General features: G+C 42.4%; 1 protein-coding gene across 23 annotated transcripts in view; it reads right to left on the minus strand.

The window, feature by feature from the left end:
- The window catches only part of celf2 (cugbp, Elav-like family member 2), a 242093-nt gene extending 222878 nt beyond the window's left edge, over positions 1-19215 (minus strand). For 5 of the 23 annotated variants that reach the window (XM_085251523.1, XM_085251522.1, XM_085251513.1 and 2 more), the window contains exon 1: positions 18988-19214. In XM_085251523.1, coding sequence (XP_085107649.1) covers positions 18988-19040 — 53 coding nt within the window. In that variant the 5' untranslated portion in view covers positions 19041-19214. Of the gene's footprint in view, positions 1-18987 lie in introns of all 23 variants that reach the window. The other 18 variants (XM_085251515.1, XM_085251516.1, XM_085251514.1 and 15 more) reach the window with 5 other exon arrangements.
- Between the last annotated feature and the right edge of the window lie 5747 nt (positions 19216-24962).

The raw sequence follows: 24962 nt of genomic DNA on the forward strand, positions 1-24962 counted from the left end.
TAAGTTAGCATGAGCACATGCAGTGCCAATGTTTGTAAAAATCATCACTAATTTTTACCCCCTTTTTTGTAGAAGTGCTGGCTTTGGGGTTAGGCTTATGATGCTCACCTGTGATCCTCCTCTTCTATACATACTATAGATATAACTATGACTCCTATTGGGCAAAGTGAATGATAACAAAAATGCTAAATGCTAATGCGTATCAGCAAAATTCAGACACCATTTGTGCTGACACTGATATATCCACGAAAGGCCAATATCAGTGAGTGGATATATTAGTTAAGCTATATTTAAAATTACTCAAAACTGCCATAGAGTGTTTTATGGTTAAACAAACTAAAAGTGCATCGTATGCCCAGGTTAACAATACACCAGAGTTTAACTTTGGTACATGAATGAATTTGTTGGTTGAACTGTATTACATTGTCGAACCAGGTATTGTGTAAGGCTGTAGAACATGTTTTGTATTCACGATTCAGTAGTGCTTCAAATTCATCCAAGCCTAAAGAAGAAATCTTGCTGTTACCTCATAGCATTGTCAAGACAAATTAACTTCTCTATTTCCAGGGAAGGCATTCATGGTTACTGTAACCCTGAATGCCTTCATCCATTTATTCTGTTGCTCAGTCTGTTCAACATCTGTAACTCTCAGCAACACTTCCATCCCAGCTGCTGCGGACTCAGGTTGAGAGACTGCCGTGGATCAAATGTGGAAGTGGAGCGTGAATGGTGGAGAGCTTGAGGGTAAAGTCCTAAGTGCCTGTACCTCTCCTCTAAGTCTCATTCTCCTACTGCTACAGTCATTTTGAGCCGATCAACCTGTGAAAGAGTGTGAAATAGCAGCCCTGGGATCTCATCCATCAAATCTACCTGGAAGACCAAGGCACGATGGAGAAAAGTAACCACATTCAAAACTGTAACTGTAAAAACAATGAAAGAGCCAGGTTTTTATCTTTGCAGAGCTACTATCAAGTTAAAGATGTCCATCGTGGATCAGATCACCGGATGCCAATTCAGGCTGACAGATCACGGTAGAGTGCTGCCATCAGCACGAGTCTGTTTGTGAGATTAATGGCGATGAGCTTGAAAACAAGGCCTAAAATTGGTTCATGTCATGTTTCCCTGTTTAATGCTGCTGCACTGAGCTCATAGTGCTAGTCTTCTCCACAGCCCTCTCCATCCCGAAGAGCTTTAATCTCCCAGTGGGCCTCTGGGCGACCCATCCAACATATTTGCATACATCTGCATATTTCCCATTAGGCTCCACTTGTTGCCTTTTCATGGAAAACTGGGCTATGGCGATGATCACCCTCAACGGTAATGGTGGTATCCTTCTTTGCCTCTTTCTTTTTTTTTCTTTCTCCCAAACATTTTTTACACTCCCTCTTGATCCCTTGTTTCCACTCTCTCTCTGTCTGCCTCTCTGTCATCACTGTGATCAGAGTGCAGTATGGAGGTCTGATCCGGAGACAAAGGGAGAAGCTCTCAGTTAAATCAGCGGCGGCTAGCTATAGTAAACCATCTGGGGCCAATGACAGGCTCTGGCCTGAGAGAACACAATAACAAGACAGAAGAAATGAATTCAGCACACAATGACCACGACTGAACCAGACTAATTAGATTAATATGTGATCAACTATTCAATTAGGCCCATTCAGCTGCAGAGCTCAAGAGGTATGGGTACATGCAAATTAGATGAGCGAGCACAAATTGAGGAATGAATTGATAAAGTGTGTTAACAATGTCTATACGTACACTGAGTTATTCATTCATGTATACTTACAGGGGAGTGATCATTACACGTCTTTTACAACTGTCACCAAGTATAATGGCAACACATCACTTTAAAAGGCCATTCGCTGATGAGCAACTTCCTGAGTTAAAGAAAAGTCAAGCTTAGTTTCAAACATGTTTTCTAGCTAATGCCATCCAGTTCTTAATTTTCTTCAATGCATCTGTATTTCTCAGATTTCTGCCAAAAAGGGGGATAACAGAGTTTGAAGTGAGTGCGTGAACTCCACAGAATGTACTGTGGTAAAGAGCACTACACTGATCAGGTTTTCTAAAAATCCTAATCAGACTTGTTCCATTATTTTCACCAACGCCCTCTCATCAACTCATGGTTTGCCTTGTTATTTGGTGGAGCAACTCTGGCCTTAACCATTTAGCCCTTTTCAGAGTCACTCAGGTCTTTTTTGCTGCTTAATTTCTCTTCAATCCAACAAGCTGATTATATAAATTGACTATGTAGCTGATCCTTCACATGCTGCTAAATAATTACTCTCTAATAGTTCTCTGTTAGAGAACATTATTCCCTAGTTGTGTGCCAGTGTCAGCAGACAAAACTAGAGCTGACTAGTGATGAGTCACTAAGTACAGTTAACAACAGTTAATAAGTCATCCTAATTGACAAAGACAAAGAGACTTCTTTTGCTAGAATCTATTAGCAATTTTAGTGGTTCTGATTTTTACAAAATTGTTACAAACAAATAAAACATTGGAAATAAACAGTGCCCCAATTACTCCGGATACCGTGACAGCAGTTTCTAATGGAGCTACTTCCTGTAAAAATAGCTTCATTTCCTTTTTGAAAGCTGGTGGTCTAAGAAATGTGGGTTGGAGTTAAGATCACAGCAACTGTGTCCTACACGTAATTTATTATTAATGTTGTATATGTCTGTGATTCTGAGCATTTTTGATGATAATACACTCATTTTAAAATATTAGAGAGTGGCAGGTATTTCAAATTTCGCTTAGATAGGCTCTATTTAATCTTTTGGAAAGCTCAATCTGTGTGGACATTAGAAGGGATCACTAAAGGATGGCCACAGAGTACTAGACGTCTCTATCTTTATGCCACCACTTGGTATTAAAAAACCCCACCGTGCTAGTTACAATTTCTATGCTGATGATACACATTTATATTTCTTCTCTGACACCATGACCATTGCTGATAAGTGGAAGGGATCACCTTTCCCTATTAAATCGAGAAAAATAGTATTATCAGTGGTCAGAACTCATCTCGGGACGTCCTCGTCTCCTCTTATCTGTGTTTTTGTTGAAGAAAACCTCAGTTTTCAGATATTTTTCAAGCATGTTTTTATTTTTACTAGCCAGCAGCACTTGCTAGGTTCACTAATTCACTAACTCATATTTTTGTTCTTTGGGAGCTACATTTTCATTTTATAAGACAAAGTAATCAATTACAGGCACTATGAGCATCATTATGCATATGCATGACAACACATTCCAGTTAGACCAAAGTAGCAACGCTGTAAAAACTGTTTAGTAAATTGTATTTACAAACAACAACATCATCCACGTACATGTAACGTAATGCTGCTGTTCATTTTAAAATCAGTACACATATTATATATAATATGTGTACTGATAATTTCTATTATTTTATATTATTATTAAAAAAAAATTTCTTACCTCGCTCAACAAAAACAACAAACCAAATAGAAGAGAAAGGATTTACTGTTTTTAAAACTGAATCTAAATTAGAATTGTAAGTTGAATTGTCACTTTTAAGGATTGTAGGCTATCCACTCTTTATGCTGGTGACTCCTTGTTATTCCTTAAAATAACAAGGAGCCTTAAACCTGGCTTCATGTCTTAAAAGTGGCTAATTGTATGACAACCTGCCAGAATTGTTGCTCATCTTTTAATTGTATATGGAATCACTTTGATGCTTGTTCTGAAAAGCTCCAAATAAATACACGTGATTGTTACTATTGCATGTGGTATGACTAGACTTTACTTGGGGTACATGGGGAAATCTGTTTGTATTATTTATGTGTGCCATGTTCAATAAGCATATGCAAAAATGCCACGGCATAAGTGATTTCTTTTCAAAGCAAGAGTAACTAGAAGTCATATTTAGCACCACCTGTTGGCGCTATGTTTTCTGATTAAAACATGATTGGAAATGCTTTATTAGCTTACTATAACAGGATGAGTGCCATGCTTTCAAAAGGAAAGCACACTAAAGAAAGTGCCATTTACCAAAAACCTCAGCATCACCTTTCCCTTGCTGCTTAATTTTCTGTGGGGTGCTAATCAAGCGCCTGTCTCTGCTCATGAATTTAGAGGGAAACCTCAAGCATTTAAATGTGCATTTAATTGCGTTGGTTCTGGAAGCGTCGTTAAGTAAGAGCTGGGAAATACATTTCTTAATGCGACTTAGTGATGCCCGGCAAATCAAAGAACATCAAGCGAATTAATGAGGGTGAGCGGTGAGCACATTAAGAGTAGAGACGGAGCGCTTCCATAAACAAATACATATCTCTCAACTAGACAGCAGGGACAGAGGGATAATGTGGGAGACGTAATAAATAGACTTCCCTGTCTATAGGCACGGCACACTATCCATTCCAGCACAATGTTCCCCACTTTAATTGAGTAAATGCACACATGTAAACACATACACCTTTTCTTCTGCTATGTTTTTAAAAGGCCGACAGATGCTTCTTCAGCAGCAATCCTCTGCTCCTCAATAGAGCTGAAAAAGCTTCTAAAGAAGAAGAAGAAGAGCAGGCAGGAGGTGAGGGGTAGCGGCAGTGGTGGGGACGAAGCAGAGATGAAAAAGAGGAGAACCAGAAATATGAAACCATCCTGGTTATTAAAAGCTGTCTTGCGAGGGCAGCGCTCCTGTCGTTAAGTACTCTTTCAATTATTAACGGAGCCGCCGCTTTCATCAGCTGGTTGGCGAATGCCAATACAGCCCCAACACACACTCCCACTGCTTGCTTTCTTCTCTTTTTTACTTGGCAACAGGCAAATACACACACACACACACACACACACACACACACACACACACACACACACACACACCAGGCATTCAGCGGTAATTGTTGGAGAGCTGGTGAGAGGACAGGTCAGGCAGTGAGAATGATTACATAAAACTGGATGTTTTGAGACTGTCTGAGAGCTCTGCAGCATGAACAGATGGCCACAGACAAAGAAAATAACTTTATCATCAAGAAGAAATTCAGAAATTACAGTCACTGAATTATTTTTTTTCAACCTGAGCGAGCCAGCCTCTGGGGGGAGCTGCAGGTATACACTGGTGGCCAACCAGCACTCAGGTCAGGCCCAATTTGGGGTATTTTTCTAAACTGTCAAGTGCCCGTCAAGCTTTGGCAATAAAGGAGAGGAGATAAGGAGAGAGATTTGAGATAGTTGGGATTGAGCTGTGGGCAATAAGAGGGAAGGAGGAAGCTTTTAGGGTGTTATCCAGGCTATCTGTTTGCAGCTCCAAATGTTCCTGTGCCTCTGATGAGACGGGCTCATATGACAGATTACCAGCACAAATGCTGCTCGAGGGAAAGCTGGCACAGGGGCAGAGCCAAACACAACACCAAAAGATATACAACTGTGTTCGCTCGAGTATGGTGCGAAAGGCCGCAGAATGATTTTCACGCCTGATGAAGGAACGAACGTTATAAGGTGTTTTAGGATCTCATCTTACACATTATCAGATACTAAAAATATTTGCCAAAACATTTTGTCATAATTTTCTCAGCTAAAATTCAAGAGTGGTCTTTGCTTAAAGAAAACTAAAAGGAAAAATGATCCGTCCATAAACATCTAAACCTCTAAGCCCCGCCCGCCTACTATACAAACCTTCTGTTTGACAGGGGCAGCCAAAGAAAGGACAACATGCTTAAAGGGGACAAGAGGGGACTTGGTACAGGATTAGTCTGAGATGTATGGGATTCAAAGGCATACTAGGTCATCTTTAACCACTTGCAGTGAAACATTTCCACTACACATTTACCAACTTGTTTTTAAGGGATAATCTTTAAGGTTTCAGTTACAGACAGACAGGATTAAACACGACAGAAATGCCTTTGCGGTGTGTGCGGTATGATTATTCCTTCGGTGAGAAAAAATGGGCAGATTAGGTTTTGTTGCTCTACTGTGGGTCTATTTTGGACTCTGTTTTGAAGTGATGCCCAGTCATTTTGCCTATTGAAAGTTAGCAGAGTAGGGAACGTTGGACTGATGGTGGGGGGAACACGGCTTATCGACCATGGCCGGGTGCGTTTCTACTCTGGAGATGGGACACAGGGCACTGGGGCGTGCTGACGAACATCCCCTGGGACTCCTGTCCAATTACAGCTCAAAATGAGCCAGGAGAGCAGCGAGATTGGGCTGGGCGCACCAAGGTGATGATGGAAGGAGGGAGGGGGCTGAGAAATGGAAAGTAAGGGGGCCAAGGATATGAGTAGCACTTGAAATTAATGGGGCAGGGTGGAACAGGACTCCCAAGAGCGAGTGCAGGGCCCGCTGATGACATGAACTTCACCCTCAAGCAGCCATTAGGGGGCGAGAGGTTCCAGTAATCTCAGAATTCAGAGGCTCAGAAGGTTCCCCAGATTTGATCACTGCTTCTGGGCTAAGCTGGTGTCGCGAGTGGCCTCAACGTGAAGCAGCAGCAAGTTAACTGTGCATGACACTATTAGAGTGAGTCAGACACCTCTGAAACCATGATCGCATAACTAAACTGGGAATTTTTGGTTGCAATCCAGATTTCATTCTGGCCCACATCACATAAAAACTGACAAATTGAAAAATTTCAGCAAAGATTTTAATAGAAGCTGGCGTTCAGAGGGCTTTCATTTGAAATGTCATATTTGTACGACTCTGCTCCGAGAGCTATTAAGCAGAAATGTGTTCGTCTATAAAAGAGCTCTTCTGTGTGTGATTGCCATTTAATAGCCGGCCATACGTTCATGCTCCAGTCTTGCTTTAATGTTGCAGCGCACTGGGGACTGTCAGCGAGCGAGGGGGGAGAAGAACCCAGGGCCTTGAAACATCTCATCCAAATTACCGTCATCTTCCAAAGCACAGTGTCGAGGGGAGGAGATGAAATGCTGTCATAATGTTACTGTGGTGGAGCTCATTGCCTTCGCATTCAGTGTGCATGGCCACAAGATATGACACAGACAAGACTAATAGCAGCAGGAGAATTACAACAATAAATCTACTTTTGATTACATATTCAGTGCTGATTTGATTAACATTTAAATAACGCCCTGATTTGATTCTAATTCTAATTCACGATGCCAACATTGCTTTTCAAAGGCTTCCTCAATGGCAAAAGATATCAGCTCGTATCACTTGCAATCCAAAAATAACCCGCTATCAGTTATATCCTCTCAGTAACAAAGTGGCACAGACAAGTGCTCTCTGTTTGACACACAAAGAAAACATGACTGTCACAGAGCTGAGAGAGGGAGACGGGAGGAGGGAGAGAGAGGGAGGAAGGGAGAGGTAGAGAGGCACATTTAAAGTTTTGCCAGGAGTCAGCGGTGCTTTTAATACATACAGTCACATCAATGGCACATTAAGAAAGTGTAACCACGGCAACAGACACCGGGATTATGTTAAACAGAAGCACACAAAAGACCTAAAGATGCTTTGTTTAAAACAGTGGCAATGGTTTGAAAAGAAAAAGATGAAAACAAAAAAGTAGCAAGTGAAGATAAAAATATATATATATAAATATAGTGAAGGTTGAAAGGGCAGAATTTTCACCTCTTGATTATTTCATGAGTAGCTGTATTAATCACACTGGGAGGACATAAATATTCAATTCAATTCAATTTTTTTTAAATATAGTGCCAATTCACAACAACAGTCGCCTCAAGGCACTTTATACTGTAAGACAAAAAAAAGACACCAACATTTAAGTGAAGTACACGTGTTCTGGGGCAAAAATCGAACCTTTACAATCCCAATCCTCACATTTATTGATTAAAACTAGATATTCTGGGCTTTATCAACTATTGGTTATAATTACAATCATTCAGTGAACTGACTTTCTCTACTTAAAAGTAGTATTTGGCTCATAATCATCATCCACAGGTCCTATTTTGAAGTCTTGTGATTAGTGCTCTCACAGATCACTTGGTTTCAAAAAACAAAATGTTACTGTTTCCTCATTAGCTAAATGTACAAATTTTGTAAGATAAGATAAATCATTAGCTATTGAGCATACCACATATAAGCTTCCTTTTATAAACACAGAATAAACGAGATTTACCAAACTGCGTCTGCAGACATATTAGCAAAGTGTTTACAGAGGTCAAGTTAGAAACCTTCATGACCTCTACTCATAGACTTCTTAGGCCCTTTTTAACTACAGGTTTTGCCCTCACTTTTGGGACCTAACGATGTCCATGTACTATATTATATTTTACTACATTAGGAGCAATTTATCCTTGTTAACAGCCGAGCTAACATTAGCTAAATGCTCATAATTATAGCCAAGCAATTTACTGGTGGTCTACCTGCTAACATGGACAAGTTGATAGACGTCCGATATAGCAGCTAACTACTCGAGGTGAAAGTTCCTTTTATAAAGATTTTCTATTCAGAAAACAGCTTTATTAGTTTACTATTGCCGGAAAAAATAGACTTACTTATTTTTAAGCTAACAGCATTGTAGCTACAGCAGAGCCAAGAGTGTTAGTGAGGCAAGGTGTTCGAAATTAAGAAAAAAGTTCACTACTCTTGATTCATCCCACGCCTTCACACATTAATCTATCCACAGGCTGTTAGAGGCCTAAGTAAATGTGGAAAGGTCTCATTTTTTCAGAGAGATTATATGCTGGCGATAAATATGTGTTTAAAACAAGAAAAATACTGTATGGTTGACTTTTAGATGACAAAACACATTTTATTTAATATATGTATACACAATATATCATAAAATGAAAAAAAATTCTAAAGGGAAAAGGTAACATTTCTATTTGATATGCATATCTGTTCTACACACAGACGCACACAGTATGAGGTGTAATATAATGACCAGGATGGCTCTGGGGCTCTTTCTTCAGTCATCTGACTGTGAGAATAACATTAGGCAACAGTCCACTCCAATAAAAACAAGCAGTTTCTGCAGCTGCAGTAACAGTGTCTCGTTTCCTTTATCTCTCCTCCTCTTTACCATCAGCTCCCCCACCCTCACACCCCCATGACATTTCCATCTCCGTCCAATTTTTTGGTCTTCAAGAGCCAAATTCATCCAGGTCAAGCAAAACTAAGGCAGCTTGGTGCTCAGCAGCACAGTGCTTTAAAACGTGTTGCAGTGAAGTGAGTCAGTATTCTTCACTGAATAGTGCAGTGGGTGGACAACATAAAAAGAACAGAGACGTTCAGCTTCAGCCGTGTGGTTAGGTTTATTTTTAAAGCTGCACTTTGTAGCTTTGAGGTGTTTCTAATATTTGTCAAACCCTACATACAGCCAGTGAACTGAAGTTAAAGTTGTTGTAAAAATGTCTTGTTAAGGCCCATTAAATAATCAATGAGTTACCTCAGAGCCAACTGACTGCCAAAGATAACAATGTCATGTCCCCATAAGCTAGCCAATAATAGCACAGTTCCAACAGAAATCTGTCACAATGCAAAATGTTGCAATAGGAATGCTGTGTGCCCCCCCCCCCCCCCCCCACTTCCTTTTTTCAGTTAGAAATGTCTTTTGATGATTGTGAATTTCTTGAAACTCCAACAGTGAGTTTTGAAAGCCTAAAATTTCCATTCTTGAAGTCCACAGAGCAAAGGGCTCCCAAACAGTCTTACTGCACCATGAAATTCTGCGGCTTTAATGCTAAAACCACTGCCCTAATTCACAATAGACATATGTTGCAATAATATTCCAAATTAAAAATGGCATTTCTGTCTAAAGTTAGATAATTCATATCTAACATACCGTAAGTGTTTTAGTGCCACATGACACAAAAGCATTCTGCTGTGGCTGCATGGCAAAATGCTGTAAAATTGTGTGCAAAATAACGGGATTAACGACAACACTAGCAAACACTTTGATTTTAATCTGAGTCAGGTATAACACTGTTTTCATTTTCTCTTCATTTTGACCATTCGACATGAGAGCTTTGCAATTATCTCAGCAATAACAAGAACTCTTATATTAACATAAACATAAACCAATCAGCCAGAACGTTAAAATGTCTGACAAGTCTAGTGAAGAACATTAATTCCTTCACAAAAAGGTACCATTTTTCTTGGGTCCTGGTATTCAAGTGGTATTCCCCAATGGCAGTTGCCTCCCGCAGCAGGAAAGCGTACCCAGCTACTCGGAAACTGTGCTAGGAACCCAACAAATAGCCTGAGGCACTGACGTGGGATCACAGACTTTAAGGACCCAATATCTGGAGGTCTTCCCAAGGGACCCGCTCTAAAACAGAGTCAATGATAAGTCGAACTTGGAGAAAAAAGGTACGACTTGATGACAGAATAATTATAATAATAACAATTAGCAATTTCTGCTTATCCATTTGGGAAAAGGGTTTTACCTGACCTGAACATAATTTGGACGTAACTCAATAGGGATCCCAGTTAAAGTCTAAGATAGCAAGAAGGGGATGGATGTCTCGAGAATTCCAATGGCCCCCAAAATTGGAATCTAAATACTACTGGGCAAAGGTGAAAGACATTCCAGTCTTAAATTGTTGGTTGTACATGAATGTTTGTGAAGCTTATTGGGCAATTCAACGAAGATCCCTGCAGACATAGAACTGGAAACCTTGAAATGGCCTTAAATATTTGTGGAAGTATTTAAATAAAAGTTATCACTAAAACACAAAACATGAGGTAGAAATATATTTTAGTACATCCATCTGCTTTAAGCTCTTGACATCAATGGGGTCATAGTTGACCTGCCTACGGTTAGGGATGGGTTTTGTTTTATGCTAAAAAGGCAAGTTGCTTTTACATTTACTGTTTTCATTTGGATTTTCAAAACGGGCAAATAGTCTATAAAAAGGGAAGAACCATTCACCAGAACCAGTCCCTACCCATAACTCTAGATGGGTTGCCAGTGACCTGGTAGGTGTTAAGAAGTTAAAGATGCAAAATTCAACCAGGTTTTCAACATGTTCAGTAGAATCTGTTAAATGGAGGGCTTCTTTCTTTTGCCCAGAGTATGGAGCAAATAGCCCCGGTGGTTACATCATATAAGATTCCTGCTATATGGACTCCACCCTGCAGTGCTGTTCCCTTTGCAACAGCATGTATGCCTGTGCATGAGATGTGTTCAATGGCATACATCGAATAAAATGTGTAAACGCCCAGTATCGTGTCTCTGCTCTGATTTACCTCCTTTATTAGAACCAAGTCCTGTGTCACCCTACCCGTGTCGGGGGTTTAAATGACAACTATGGTTCCTGTTTGGAAGCAGGAGAGGAAAACAAGTTTTTCTCTGCCTCCATCATGATTCGATGATTATTCAACAAAGCACTACTTATCTAAGGGCAAATTTGGCAGCTGGTGTGCCTTCGTAAACCTAAACAGTTTCAGTTGATAGTGATCATGACTGTGATTAAAGATGCCTGTCGAACCTCTGCAGTCAATCAAATGACTTCCTGTTCTGTTCAGACGGTTTTTATTTAATAAAAACAAAAACAAAACAAAAGCAATCCCCCGTCTCCATTTCCATTTCGTTTTTTTTCCCCTCTCGAGTTTTCTCTGTTTTTAATTCTCCTCTTGCCCCCCCCCCCTCCCCTTTTGCAGCACTCCAGGGTCACCATCTGCATGGCAACACTCGCAGCGTGACACTTCCATAACCCAGGAGGAGGAAAAGAAGCACAGAGCGTGGACCTCTCTCTTTTTCTCTCTTTTTCTATTCATAGGCCACCCGTAATTCATTAGCTCTCCCTCTCATCCTCTCTATATTTTCTCTCTGCAGTGTGACCGATGCAGGCTTCTGAAAGCTTGTTCGGATATTTTCTGGAATGAAGCTGCTGACAGTCAATTTTTTTTTTTGCGCTGCTATACAGCATGTTTTAAATTTAACCTTTCTCCATACTAAACCTCATTCATAAAAGGCAGTTTTTTGTGGGGGTTTTTAATGTGGGGCAATAGAAATTTCCCTTTGGGAACACTAAAGTACACTGCATTTCACACACCATGTAAACCAATATGTAATCATTCTGCTGCGTTTATTGGTTTATCATTAACTTTTAAAGTTAATTTTTCAAAATAAATGCCAAAGTAAATTGAGAACATATCCATCTACAAGACGAATAATGATTTCCTTTACAGATAGCCTCTGGTGTTGCACAGTTTCAGTCTGACCTATTGGCGTGACCCCTGCAAAACCAAACTCGCACTATGCTCGGTCAGTTTTGTTTTTGGCCTCTGGTTATGCGTTGTCTCTATTTTTTTACTTTTTCTTTTTCTTTTGCTTTGCTTCGCTTCAAGCATCCATCAGTCACACACACAAAGAGATTATCTCCTTTTTTCCTGATTTCCACCAGGCAGAGTGCCAATGTTTTTCTTTCCTTCACTGACTCTCACCTCTCAGCCCTCCTCCCCCTATTTTCCTCCCTCCCTCCCGCTCTCCTCTTCCAGCTTAGCTTTTCTTTTTGGTTGCGAGGGAAGGCTGTTTATTTATTCAGACAAGATCTATTCCCCCCCCCCCCCCCACCCCCCCCCCCCCCCCCCATCACCTCCCCCCATCCTCCAGTCTTTCTGTCTTTTTCCTTTCACTCCCTGATCACCTTCCTCTTTCCCCCCTGGTTATGTACTTGTAGAGTATCACTATGAGGGGGAGAAGGGGGGAGAAAAAAAGGGAGAGCGGGTGAAATCTGCCGTGGAGGTGGAAGAGAAATTTTTAAAAAGAGAATAAAAAAAGGAAGGATGTGAAAAGGAAAGGTGGAGGAGGGAGTGTGCTCTGTACTTCCTGTGTCTCTTAAGCCATACGGAATAAAGACAGTTGTATGTCAGTGGGGGAAACACTCATACTGGTTTAAAGCTTCTTTATGGGCCCAGCCACGGTGCACATGGCAGCAGTACCTTTGAGAATAAGACTATAACAAAGTACAGCAGTAAAATACAGCCAGAGGGAATGATTAGTGTACGTGTGCAAGAGAGAGAGAGAGAGAGAGAGAGAGAGAGAGAGAGAGAGAGAGAGAGAGAGAGTTGGCAATAGAAGGAGAGAATGAAAGAAAGACATGAAGAAAGAAAGCCATGCTCCAGGTGGTGCATTATTAAACAGATTTGTCACTTAGGGCCAGTGGTGTTAAGTGTGTGTGTGTGTGTGTGTGTGTGTGTGCGCGCGTGCATGTCCGAGGCAAAGAGCAGTTAAAGATATAAACATATATGGACTTAAAAAAACATGGAAATTTATCTTTTAAAAAGAAAAAAAAAAGTAAAAACGAAAAAGAAAAACGGTGGACAGACAAAAAACTAAGAAAAAGAAACGGACAGAAATGAAGAACAAAAGAAAGAAAAACAACAGCAAAAGGAAAAAACAGGAAGGAAGAAAATAAACGGCTTTGAATTTGTTCGACATTTTTGATTTACACATGCACGTTACCTCATACTCAGTGATTATATGGTGACTTTATGAACACACACACACACACACACACACACACACACACACACACACACACACTCAGGAGAACATGACATTGATTTAAATCAATTTATCCTCAGGCCTAACTTCTTCCTGACAAAACCCAAGCCTCCTCTTTGCCAAGGCTTCACCCTAAAATTTAAGCAGTTGTGCGACTGTGCTAAAAATGCGTGTCCCCACAACATGAGTAACACAAGTACAAACACACACAGTCATGTGAGGTGTGTGTTACAGTTGCGTTTTAAATCCCTGCGGCTGCTGTTGACTAAGCTGATCTTTGTTGCAGGGGGGAAAAAGAAAAAGAAGCAGCTACTGCATATGCCGTGACAGGCAACAACACTTGTTTTAGTCAAAAATAACATTAAAGAGACAGACAATGTCCTCTGTGTGTGTGTGTGTGTGTGTGTGTGTGTGTGTGTGTGTGTGTGTGTGTGTGTAAGCCTGCGGTAGGTAATCTTACTTTTGGAAGAAATCAAACAAAACGAATGCTGAAGCCGACAACTGCAAAGGACAGGACGGGAACAGAGAGTCCGTGCAAACACACACACACACACACACACACACACACACACACACACACACACACACACACTGTAGCCTATGAGCACGCTGTTCAAAAGGCTGCAAATGATGCAGGGTTGCAACTGAAATATAAACTTCTAAAAGGCCAAAAAAAAGTGCTCAGGTTTTTGACTTTGATGGCAGGAGGAGGCGCGGGAACGACTCCCGAACACTTTGATATGCAGCACATTGTACAATTTGTGCATTTTATCCCTCCGTCTCCTCTGATACTCATACACAGAAACTGTACTTTAACAACAAATGCGCTGAAACTTCACATTCGCACACATTTATCCTCTTAACATTTCAGGATTTTACTGCCGAACCTAAAGAGATCTATTATTACTTCTAGTATAACTAACAGCTAAATCTATAGAATTTGTAATATAATACTCTCTGCAAATCAATTAAACTATCGCTGTCAAATAAATTCTAAATAGAGAAAAACAGTATTTATCACTGATGGGTAGCACAGTATCTTAATATATTATACTTAAGGAGCAGTGAGATCTGCGCTAATGCAAATCCCATATTGTGAAAAGCTGTATGTTTAAAATATCCCTTCATATCAGAGATGGAAAAGAATTACTGATATCCAACTCTTTATAAAATGCAGTCTTCTCCATAACAAACACCTGCCCTGGAGGAGTCTTGCCTCCTCGTTCCATTGTTATTCCCTCCTCTCTTTCCTAATTCCTAGTCTCTCCTGCTCCTCTGTAGCTTTTCTAGTCCTCTTCTCTCCCTCTGTCATCTTCCCTCTGTCTCTTTTGTGTTTTGTGACGCACTCTTTTTGCTCAGCTATATAATTATCTCTTGCTGATTCCAGGGGCTGGTTCGGAGAAACTCAGCCCTCCCTTTCATTCTCCTTCAGCCCGCCCCGTACGCCTCCGTCACTCAGACGCTGAGTGCTGTATTGTTCTTCTCCGCTACAAAGGCTTGACAGACAGCTGTGAGACACAGAGAGTGGATTCTGAGTCTGCCCCGCATCCCACCGACCCTCCCGTCTGCTGCCATCACTTTCATTTAAACTTGTCACTTTTCCTTGTATCAGTGTGATGGTTGGAGTGCATCGTTAGGCACGCGCACACACACGAATTAGAAAAAAGTCTAGACAGCAGTATTTAATGAGCAAACACACGGTGCATTTTAAACAAATGGTGACTAAACTTTTTTTTTCTTTTTTTTAAATTTGCCCTCTCTCATTAATATCACTCGTCCCGCATCTGACTTCCATCCCTCCTTCAAATCGAACAAGCCTCAGCGCCACCTGAGGAGCTGCAGTGCTCGCCGGAACCTTTCGAGGTCTTTCCTCTGAGCTGATCTTTGTCAGAAGCCGAGGCGAACGCCTTGAAGACAGCTTGTTAGGATTCCACATGAGCGAATCCGTGTCATTATTCAACATGCATCAAATGCAACCATAAACACTGGGGTTTGGGGAGCAAATCGGAGCAGAAGCTTCCCTCGTCTCAATGGAAAAATTTCAAAGACGATTAAATAAGCCAACAAACGCAGCGATGGAAAGATAGGGAGGGAGATGGCTGGAAGGAGTTCAGCCCGATTTTGTATTTTGATTCAGATTCCAACATCAGCAAATTAGCTGTGTATGACTCTCACGATGAAGTGATGCCTGCCTCAATGAGCATAATGACTTCGGTGTCCCGTGACAAGCTTTTCTCCACCACAAAAAAGGATGAAATTCTGAGGTAAACGCTGGAAAACTTGCTTGAATTTAAAAGATAAAGATACGTCCTATCTGCTGCTGGAAATATCAGAGGGCGCCTTTCCCCAGAAAAAACGGTTTTCGCTCTAACCCTTCAGTTAAAACCAGTGTAATCCTGAACGTAGGAAAGGTCCAACGTCCAGATAAAGCAGCAATACACACTCTCTCATGCCGCAGTCACACACACTATCAGAGGGGATTTAAAGATTCAAGCAGTGGTCTTGGTAATTAGGCGGATGGATTTGCGCCTCTCCTCGCAGTCTGGCGGGATATAAAGCGACACATAATGCAAGCGGACAAACTCTTTAAGTGGATTAATTAAAACCAACACTGCGGGGTCAAAGGTCAAGCCCCCTTTCTCTGTCAACCTCCCGTACTCTCGCCTTCCAGCCTCCCTCGGAGCGCACTCGGACTGCGGGACCTGCATACGGATTTAAATGAGTGGATGAAAAAGGTCCCCGATGAGACGGAGCAGTGAAGGAATGATGGTGGAGTTTTCTGGGTTTATTTTCGGTTTGAGGCTTTAACATGAAGCCTCGTTTTCATATTTGTGCTGAATACACATGCTCGCTTTGCAACTTAACCCCTAGTTTGGCTGATTTATCTTTAACTTCCCGTCTCTGAATATGCGGCAATTTTTCATCCGCGTGGTAATAGAATAAAAACCTGAGCTCCCACTTTCCCCTCCCTAATTGAATACAGAGCACACCTCGTCTTTGACATGCGTGTGCGTGTGTGTGTGTGTGGTAGCTGGATGCAATCAGATGGAATTAATATGCATGCTGTTTCTCATTATGGAATAACTCAACTACACTTCAGATATGTGACGTGCACTGTGAGAGGCACGGGCTGATTTTCCAACCTCCATCCGTGATTCTCGAGCAGGAACAGAACTGTGTGACTGAATTCAGAGGAGCAGACACGCCCTGCTGATGATCGCACGCGTGAACACACATTTGTCACTTGCATTAACTTCATATTGCATTTAAACTAAAATCAGACTCGGCAGCAGCCGCATTAATCAGCCAATTCTGCTAATATGCATATGATGCTGCCTAATTGTGTTTCAGCAGTGAGATCTTTCTCATGTGTTTGGCTAGTTTGCTGTAACAAAATCTTTGAAACGACATTTATTGTTTTGGTTTTTGTTATTTGGCTTCTTAAATATTAACCGAGGATCGCTCAGTCGTCACTCAGACAGAAATTGGGGTTTTAGCCTTGTGCTAAATTTTTAGGAAATGATATCCAAGTAAGCGCTCCTTATCACTTCCCTTTGTTTGAAGCAAAACACACACGTGCCGTCTTCACACTGCTGTGGTTACGGTATGAAGCGTGCGTGTCTGAGCGTGACGGAGGTGAGTCTCATTAGGGAGAAAACAGCGGCGAGAACGCTGCCGAGGTGCTTCATTATGGTAGACGATTGAGAAGTGCTTGTTTGTGTGTGTGTGTGTGTGTGTGTGTGTGTGTGTGTGTGTGCGTGCGTGCGTGAAGGACTGGCGGATGTAACTGTGCGTGTGTGTATGACTGTGACCCCGAGAGAGTGTGAGCGTCGGGCCCGGCGATAAGCTGGTCTTTATTAAGATGCATCGTCTTTGGAGAGAGGGACAGCTGCTCTTGCCTCTAATCTGGAAGAACAAAGGTTTAATAAAGAGAGAAGACAAGAGCCAGAGGGGAGGTAAATACTCCCGTCTCTTCTTGCTGTCCTTCCTCACACCATTTCCCTCTGCCTGCCTTTTCCTTGTTTCTCTTACACCGACTGATCCAACGCCAGCTAAACTAAACTGGTGCAGAGATTACTGTGCACAAGTTCGCCCATTTGAATCCCAAAACTTTCACCTTCTCGCTGACCTTTGGCTTCCCACCTGTTGAGCCAAAATGGCCGCTATGAGGCCAATATGCCGGTGGCTAAAACAAGCTAAAAGCGTCTTTTTTTTTATGCTGCCACGAGAAGTGTCCCAGTTAAGCAAACAGTCTGAAAGGAGAGGAAGAGCGTGTCCATAGAGAAAGTGTCTGCTGTGGCTATTTCTGAGCAAGTATGAGTCTGTGCGCCAGGTCAACTGCATGCCCTATTTCTCAGCCTGAATGGTCATCACCGCCTGTTTGGAAATGACATCACTTGCCCCCCCCTCCCAGTCCGTCAGCAGTTCACCGAAATATGCCTGCTCTACATTGCTCCGCTCATTTTCTATTTTGGATTTGTGGATTATGGTGGTGGGATGGAAGAGGTGGTGTGGGTGAGGGGATAAAAAAAAGATAAAAGAGAGGAGAGGCAGCATTAAAAGAATAATTTGAGGGTCCTGAAGGTTCTGTCTCCTCTCCTAGTCTCTAAAATAGAATCTGTGATAGTCCCGGCTGCTACCACCGACTCTGTCGAGGGAATAATGACTTATTTATCAAATGGCTGAAATATTCAGGGACAAGGCCTTTTAAATTTCAGCATTTAAATTAATAGGCTTTTTCTGCTGAGATGCTTAATGACAGTGAATGTATTCAGTGTGATTTGCAGGTCCGAGACAGAGCCTAGTGTCCTGCCTATGAGCCTAATAGGTGTTTGACAGAAAAGGGGAGAGAGGGTTGCGTTTAAGGGCAAGGGAAGCCAAGAGAAGTTTAACCTTTGACCTCACGTGAGGCTCAAGTGTGTATCGTGGACCGCCTTCCGTGCCAAGAAGTAAACGGGCTGTGTTGCTGAAAACATGTTTTGCAGCAGTAGAGATAAAATTTAATGTTGTCTAAAGCGCGCTGGAGCAGGCAGGCAATCAGCCATGAGTAAATGTTTCAAGATAAATTCCTAGAGGGGTATACTATTTTTTCTGGCAAAGCGCGAGACTCCTCAGCGTTCGGAGGGACCACATCAGCAAGGGGGGGCGGGGGCAAGGGAGGGGTGATAAATGGGTGTTATTCTTACTTCTAGGATGAAATGGAGGAAAGTTTGGGGATGACGGCTGGTGATGAAGCGCCGCGCGGGGCAGCAGCGGAGGTTAATGAGATGTACGTGGACACACGGCAGCTCGTACGCATCAGCCTCATGACAGAGCGCAGCAGAGGAGGAAGAGGAGCTCAGAAAGTGGCAAGAGCTCCGTATTCGCGGCACATTAAAGCCAAACGGCGCAAAGCGTGCGTAATTACGCACCGCAGCGCCACTGCCATGGTGAGAAGGCGGCGACCTCCCGCCTGCGCTGCGTCCCACCCTCATTCTCTCCAGAAAAAAAGAAAGAAAGAAAAGCAAAGAAAGACACACACCGCACTCCTGTCTCCGTTTCCCCTCTCTGCTAGCGGACTGTCGAGGCTGTGGAGAAACTGGCCGGGCGCTTACCTTAACACGTTCCAGCTTTTCAGAGGGTCCAGGTCTGAAATTATAGAAACCATGGTCGACTGGCTGGGCAGCACCGGGAGAGGGAGGGGGTGCGGCTGAAAAAGATCGAAAGAAAAAGCGGCGCTAAGGCTGTAAACTCCGTCAGCGAATGACAGCGATTGCTCGGATGCAACCCGTCCTGGTTGTTCAGTGGGTGATGAGCGCTGTCACAGCTCTCTCTCTCGTTCTCGCTCTCTCTTTCTCTCTCTCTCTCTCTCGCTCTCTCTCTCCGCCCCCTCCTGTACAAAGCCTGCGCTCTGCAGACGCGTCTCCCGAGCTTCCTCGGGTTCCTCTCTCGCAGACAGGCGGGCTTCTGCTGGAAATGCTGGAGATGTACAGCAGAGGAGGGTAAATCCTACCTGAGAAACTCATTTATTCATTTTCATCTTCAAACAGTACACAAGGACAAGCTGGAGTTTATACACCTCATTTTCACTGTCAAGTGTTCTCACTGAAAACTACTTTTTGGTGTTAAACCTCTGAGGATGGATTTTATATCGATGGGAACGACGTGTTCAATTTTACTTGCTTGAGTTTTTATGAGGCAAATATGAGAGAAATAACCTGCTGTTTTCACTGAGAACCAGTTAGATCATCAAAAGAAAAGAAAGAAGCAAAGAAAACACTTTATGCAAGAATAACATATCACAGTTTAACATGTCTGGATATTCCTGCTATAACTGCACGGGACACTTATCAAACCTGAAATTATAGAAAGGCCATTAAATTAACTATATTTGCCAATTTTTACTTGATCATTTTTAATGTTAGAGAGATAAAGAAACAACGTGTGGTTTGATGCATTATCCATAGAGAATTGTTGGGTGAAATGTTGCAATGAAGTATTCGACACAAGCCTGCAAAGCATGGCTGCGATGATCTCTGCACACTCCTGTGAGCACTGACTTCCTGTCTGACACCACCACATCCTGTTGATAACTGTTTTTTCTCTTTTTTTCGCTACCCCTCCCCTCCACTTGACATGGCAGCAGATGCGTCATCTATGGCAAAGACTGACAAGGCAATGGCCAAGTCCCACCTCTTCTGGGCTCCTATCTGTTTGCTCATTGGGGGGAAGAGAGAAAAAAAACAGATGAGATCTGAAGGGACAAAAAAAAGAAGAAGACGAAGAGACAGAAGTGTTTCAGATAATGGTCTGGGACAACAGAACAGAGTGAGACTGAAAGTCTGCAAAAACTACTGTAGCTCCTGCACAAGCTGTTTGTTTTCTTCAGGTTCATGATATTTGTCACACAACAGTCACTTTGACAGGAAACTGCCACCATTTAATTTTAGATTGTTTAAAAAAACCTTTGAATGAGACATTTCTTTCAGTTTAATCAGCTTTTTAAAAAACCCTTTTAGTTGTCCAACAAGACTGTTTAAACCTTCTGTAATCAGATGGGATCCATCATCTAAAGTTGAAGCCCCTTCACCCCCCAAGTTCCTAAAATTGAGGTCGTAAGGTTTCCCGTCGTAATAATGAACTAGGAGGTAATTTCCAGAGCACAAATACTAATTTACATGCAAGCAAACAAGGAATTGAAGGTTGGAGTCGAGTACATTGTAGGTAAGACATAACAGTAATGCAATGCTACAGCCCGGTGCTCTCAGCATCAGCAGCCATACTGCACTGGCTTTAAATAGACTCAATTGGACATCTGCTTCACAGAGGAAGGAGAGGAGGAGGATGGAGAGAGCTGACAGCATCGCGCTCCTCTTCCTCTGTCTCTATTTCTGTCGCGTACTCATATAGAAACTGATGCTCGCACACAGCAGACACAGCATAGTTCTCCATTTCTGCATGGAAATCACGTCGGCAAGCACCATATTTACCAGAGTGGCCGTTGGTGTCGTTGTCAATGCCTGCATAACATTGACTGTTGAATTTAAATAATTGAATTTACAATTCTTTAAAGCTTATTTCAAACGTTTCTGGTGATGACATGATAGCCAAGTGGTCTGGGTGCATAGGCCTTGAGCAGCAAATCTCTGGCTTACGTTAGTCTCCTCCTTTGCCCGTCAGTTTCCTGTTTCTCTCTCTCTCTGTCAGCTTTTGCTATCAAGTCAAAGTCTGAAATGCCAAAAAGAAAAATGCAAGTTTGACTTTGAGTTTCCACATTTTCTTTCTTTGTAAAGCTTAAAAAAACCCCAAACAAACAAACAAAAAACACCTTATGTCTGTGTGTTTACTACTCTAATACAATCGATTGATTTGTGAACTTCATTATGAGCCATGAGAGCCATTATTTCCTTTCAGTTTTGTTTTGATAAAATACAATTGCTGTTACAAAAAATTGAATTGGTGATCATTAAAAGAAATGTTTCGCTTTCAAAAAACTCAGTTCTGCCTGGGTGACTTTGGTCAAAAGAGGGTTATCATTTCCAGCTGCTGTGATTTAAGTTTAATGAAACTAATCAGCCCCATAATGTACAAGTTACATTTTTAGAATACCAGATTCTCTCCTGTTATTTTGTTGAAAAACATAGCAGACATTATACTAATCCTCCACCAATAACACAATTTTCCCATTAATACCGGTCTTTTTTGTGGACATGGAGATCTTGTTGGTTAATAATGACAACTTAAAAAGAATGTGGGAGATTGATATTGGGGTCGCAGCAAAGTCACTTCCAGCACTCCTGGTTTAAGCGGCAAAATTACTTTGATTAAAGTTAGTTAATTTCAAGAAATTCAGATAAAAAACTGAGAAAAGCCTGCAAGCTATATCAGGTCAACAACTTGTGTTGCATTAACATGCCTTAGGCCTCGGTGACTTAGGCCCAGAGACTGATTGGAAACCCCCTGGCAACCTTTAGTTGCTAGGCAAAAATGTGTATTCCCTGACCAGCTGAAAAGTGGTTACTTGAAGCTGTTGCTCCTGTTGCTGGGTGAAATTGGTTGCAAAGAGGGTCCATCTATCCATCCATGTTTTTCTGCTTAATTGTGGCCGGAGCTTAACCAGAGAAGTCCAGACCTCCCTCTCCCACGCCACCTCCTCCAGCTTTTCCAAGCTGTTCCCAAACCAACCGAGAGATATAATCTCTCCAGCATGTCCTGGGCCTGACCCGGGGCCTCCTCCCGGTGGGACATTCCCAGAACACCTCACCCAGGAGGTGCCCAGGAGCCATTCTTGTCAGACACTCGCACCACCTCAACTGACTCCTTTCAATGTGGAGGAGTAGCGGCTCTACTCTGAGCTCTTCCCAGATAGCTGAGCTCCCCACCCTCTCTCTGTGGCCAAGGCACCACCCAGAGCTCATGACCGTGCGTGAGGATAAGGTCATAGACTGACTGGTAAATCGGGAGGTTTGCTTTTACGTTCAGCTCTCTCTTTACCACAATTGACTGGTACAGCATCACCATCACTGGTGCCGCAGCACCAATCCCCCTTTTGATCTCTCACTCCTCTCTCCCCGCACTCATGAACAACACCCTGAGATACTTAAACTCCTCCACTTGGGCAGTGACTCGTCCCTGACCCGGAGTGGGCATGCCACCCTTTTCCGGCAGAGGACCATGGCCTCACACATGTAGGTGCTGATTCTTATTCTCGCTTACTTGGGGTTTTTCACTCATTACTCCCCAATCTATGAATATTAACGATGTGGAGAGTGGCAAAGAAGTAATCAATTAAAATGTGAGTGTCCTGCTCGAACCAAAGTTGCATAAAACTAATTCCTCTTTAGTCCTTATGCTATAACTAAAGACCGGTATGCCCGAGTTTTCCTGTATTCTCTCAGGTGTAGGCCAATGTACCTGGGCTGGAAAAGATCACAGTTTGGGGTTAAACAGAGAACCTTCATTCTGATAATAAAAGTAACATCTACCCTCCACTCTATGTAGACTCTGTGACTATGGAAACCTTTTCATTATGCTACTGTATGCCTGCTAGCGTCATATAATACATTTTTTGATTTGTGACAGAAGGATAGCAGCAACAGTGAAAGGGAAGGTTTACAAGATGGTAGTGAGACCTGCTGGAGGCTGAGCTGGAGCTGAAGATGTTATGGTTTTTACTGGGAGTGAGCAGGATGGGATTAGAAATGAGTACATCATAGGGACAGCTCAGGCTCAGGGTTTTAGGGACAAAGGCGTGGCTGAGATGGTTTGGACAATCACAGAAGACGGAGCGTGGATATGCTGGACAAGGGATGTTGAAGATGGAGCTGCCAGTTGGGAGGAAAAGAGGGAGACCACGGAGAAGATTCATGGATGTAGTGACGAAGGATATGCAGAGGATTGGTGTGGCAAAAGAGGATGCTAAGGATAAGAAGAAGAATCGATTTGAATTTTTAAATTAAAACGAACGAAAGCTTCATGTAGTTTGTAGGCCTGTAACAGAAGATGTTCTTCTGACATTTGTAGCAGTCGGTTTTAAAGGTGATACATCTGCGCAGCATATGATAAGTAACTGACGCTGCTTAAGGAGGTAAGCATTTATCATTAGGCTGAGGCTTACATCTGTCTCTCACATCCTTACTGGCAGGAGCTAGCAACGGAGGGAAGCTATGAGACATGTCAGCATAATGAAAAGGACCCCGGGTCACATAACTTATCCTTTGCTCTCATCATAATTACTATCACCAGTAGTAGGCACTCTAACAGTGAAGCTCTCGGATGTACTGGGCTGCAAGCACACACATCCTGTAGACGTGTTCTTTTTTTAAATATCATAACAGCCTCCTCACCACGGCAAAACAGGTGAGTCAGGAAAGTGTGAGAAAGGTGCAGCAGCACAGCACAAACCAGAATTCACACTCATGTACCGCAGCTCTGTGAACAAGGTATGCAAATGATTACAGTCAGCTGCCTGCGTGTGAAAAGACACCCGCACTGTCACCGCCCGTTTGAACTCACTGATCCCATTATTCAGAAAGCGATAGAGAAAAAACCAAACCTGCGGACTCTTACTGGCACACACGCACAGTCAGGTATTTACACACATGTTTCCAATACTACAAAACCACATGTTCGCAGACGGAGCCAAAACAATATCAGCGTGATAAACACATTGTATTTCACCGAGCTTCTTTATTCAACAAAAGAACAACAACAATAAAACGGGCAGATTTTTGGACAAGCCTTGGGGTTTATGTCATCATTCATATGTGATGTGCATTTCAAATCGAAACAAAGTGAGTGTATCTTAAAGCCACCCACTGAATACAGATTCACATTTTACCTCAATCCACTTAAAAAAAAAAATGCGAGGAGAAGAGAGAAAAAATAAGCAGCAGAGAGGATGTGGATGAAATAAGTATGGGGGGATTATTTCATAAACGACAGAATTTTCTTTTCTGTGTAAGTCATTTGATCCTGTCAAATATGCCTAAAGCCATACGCCCACGTGCTCATTGTCTGAAAAATGCTTCGTTTATGAGAACCCCCCACCCCCCCTTCAAACAATGAGTGGAGCGCTTGGCTGCTCGGCTCCGCATCAGCCACGGCGTTCAGAGAAACCAGGAGAAGGCAAATGAGATTTAAATCGGGGGACGCAAAGTGGCACACACACGCCCAGGAGAACGGCCCAGTGAGCCTGTTTGTTTGTTTGTCCCACGCTGCAATCAGTGTTCTAAATTGCAGTAGGCCTACGTGTGCTGTGTTTACATACAGGATAGCGAGCATAGATGCAGAACAAACAGACTGGCTCCTTTTCTTCCATCTGGACCCTTTCTATCTCTAACATCATCTCAACTAATCTCCATTTAAATGCTGCACTTTACACACACACTCACCGGGACTTTTATTTATTTATTTTTTAAGCTTCCCGTGCACCATATGTGTTATTCCAGCACAGTCTCGTGTTTGGGAAGTAGTGATACATGTAATCCGTTTGTTTGTGCGCATGGCCACAAACCACCTTTTTTTCCACTGCAGTCAGCATGAGTTGAAATGAATGTAACTCAGTTAGAGGCACACTTTGTGTTTGCGC

This window comes from Mchenga conophoros, linkage group LG17, assembly GCF_057382185.1.
Source record: "Mchenga conophoros isolate Kocher_MC1m ecotype Shallow Benthic linkage group LG17, M_conophoros_male_GT1.1, whole genome shotgun sequence".
Taxonomy (NCBI): Eukaryota; Metazoa; Chordata; class Actinopteri; order Cichliformes; family Cichlidae; genus Mchenga; species Mchenga conophoros.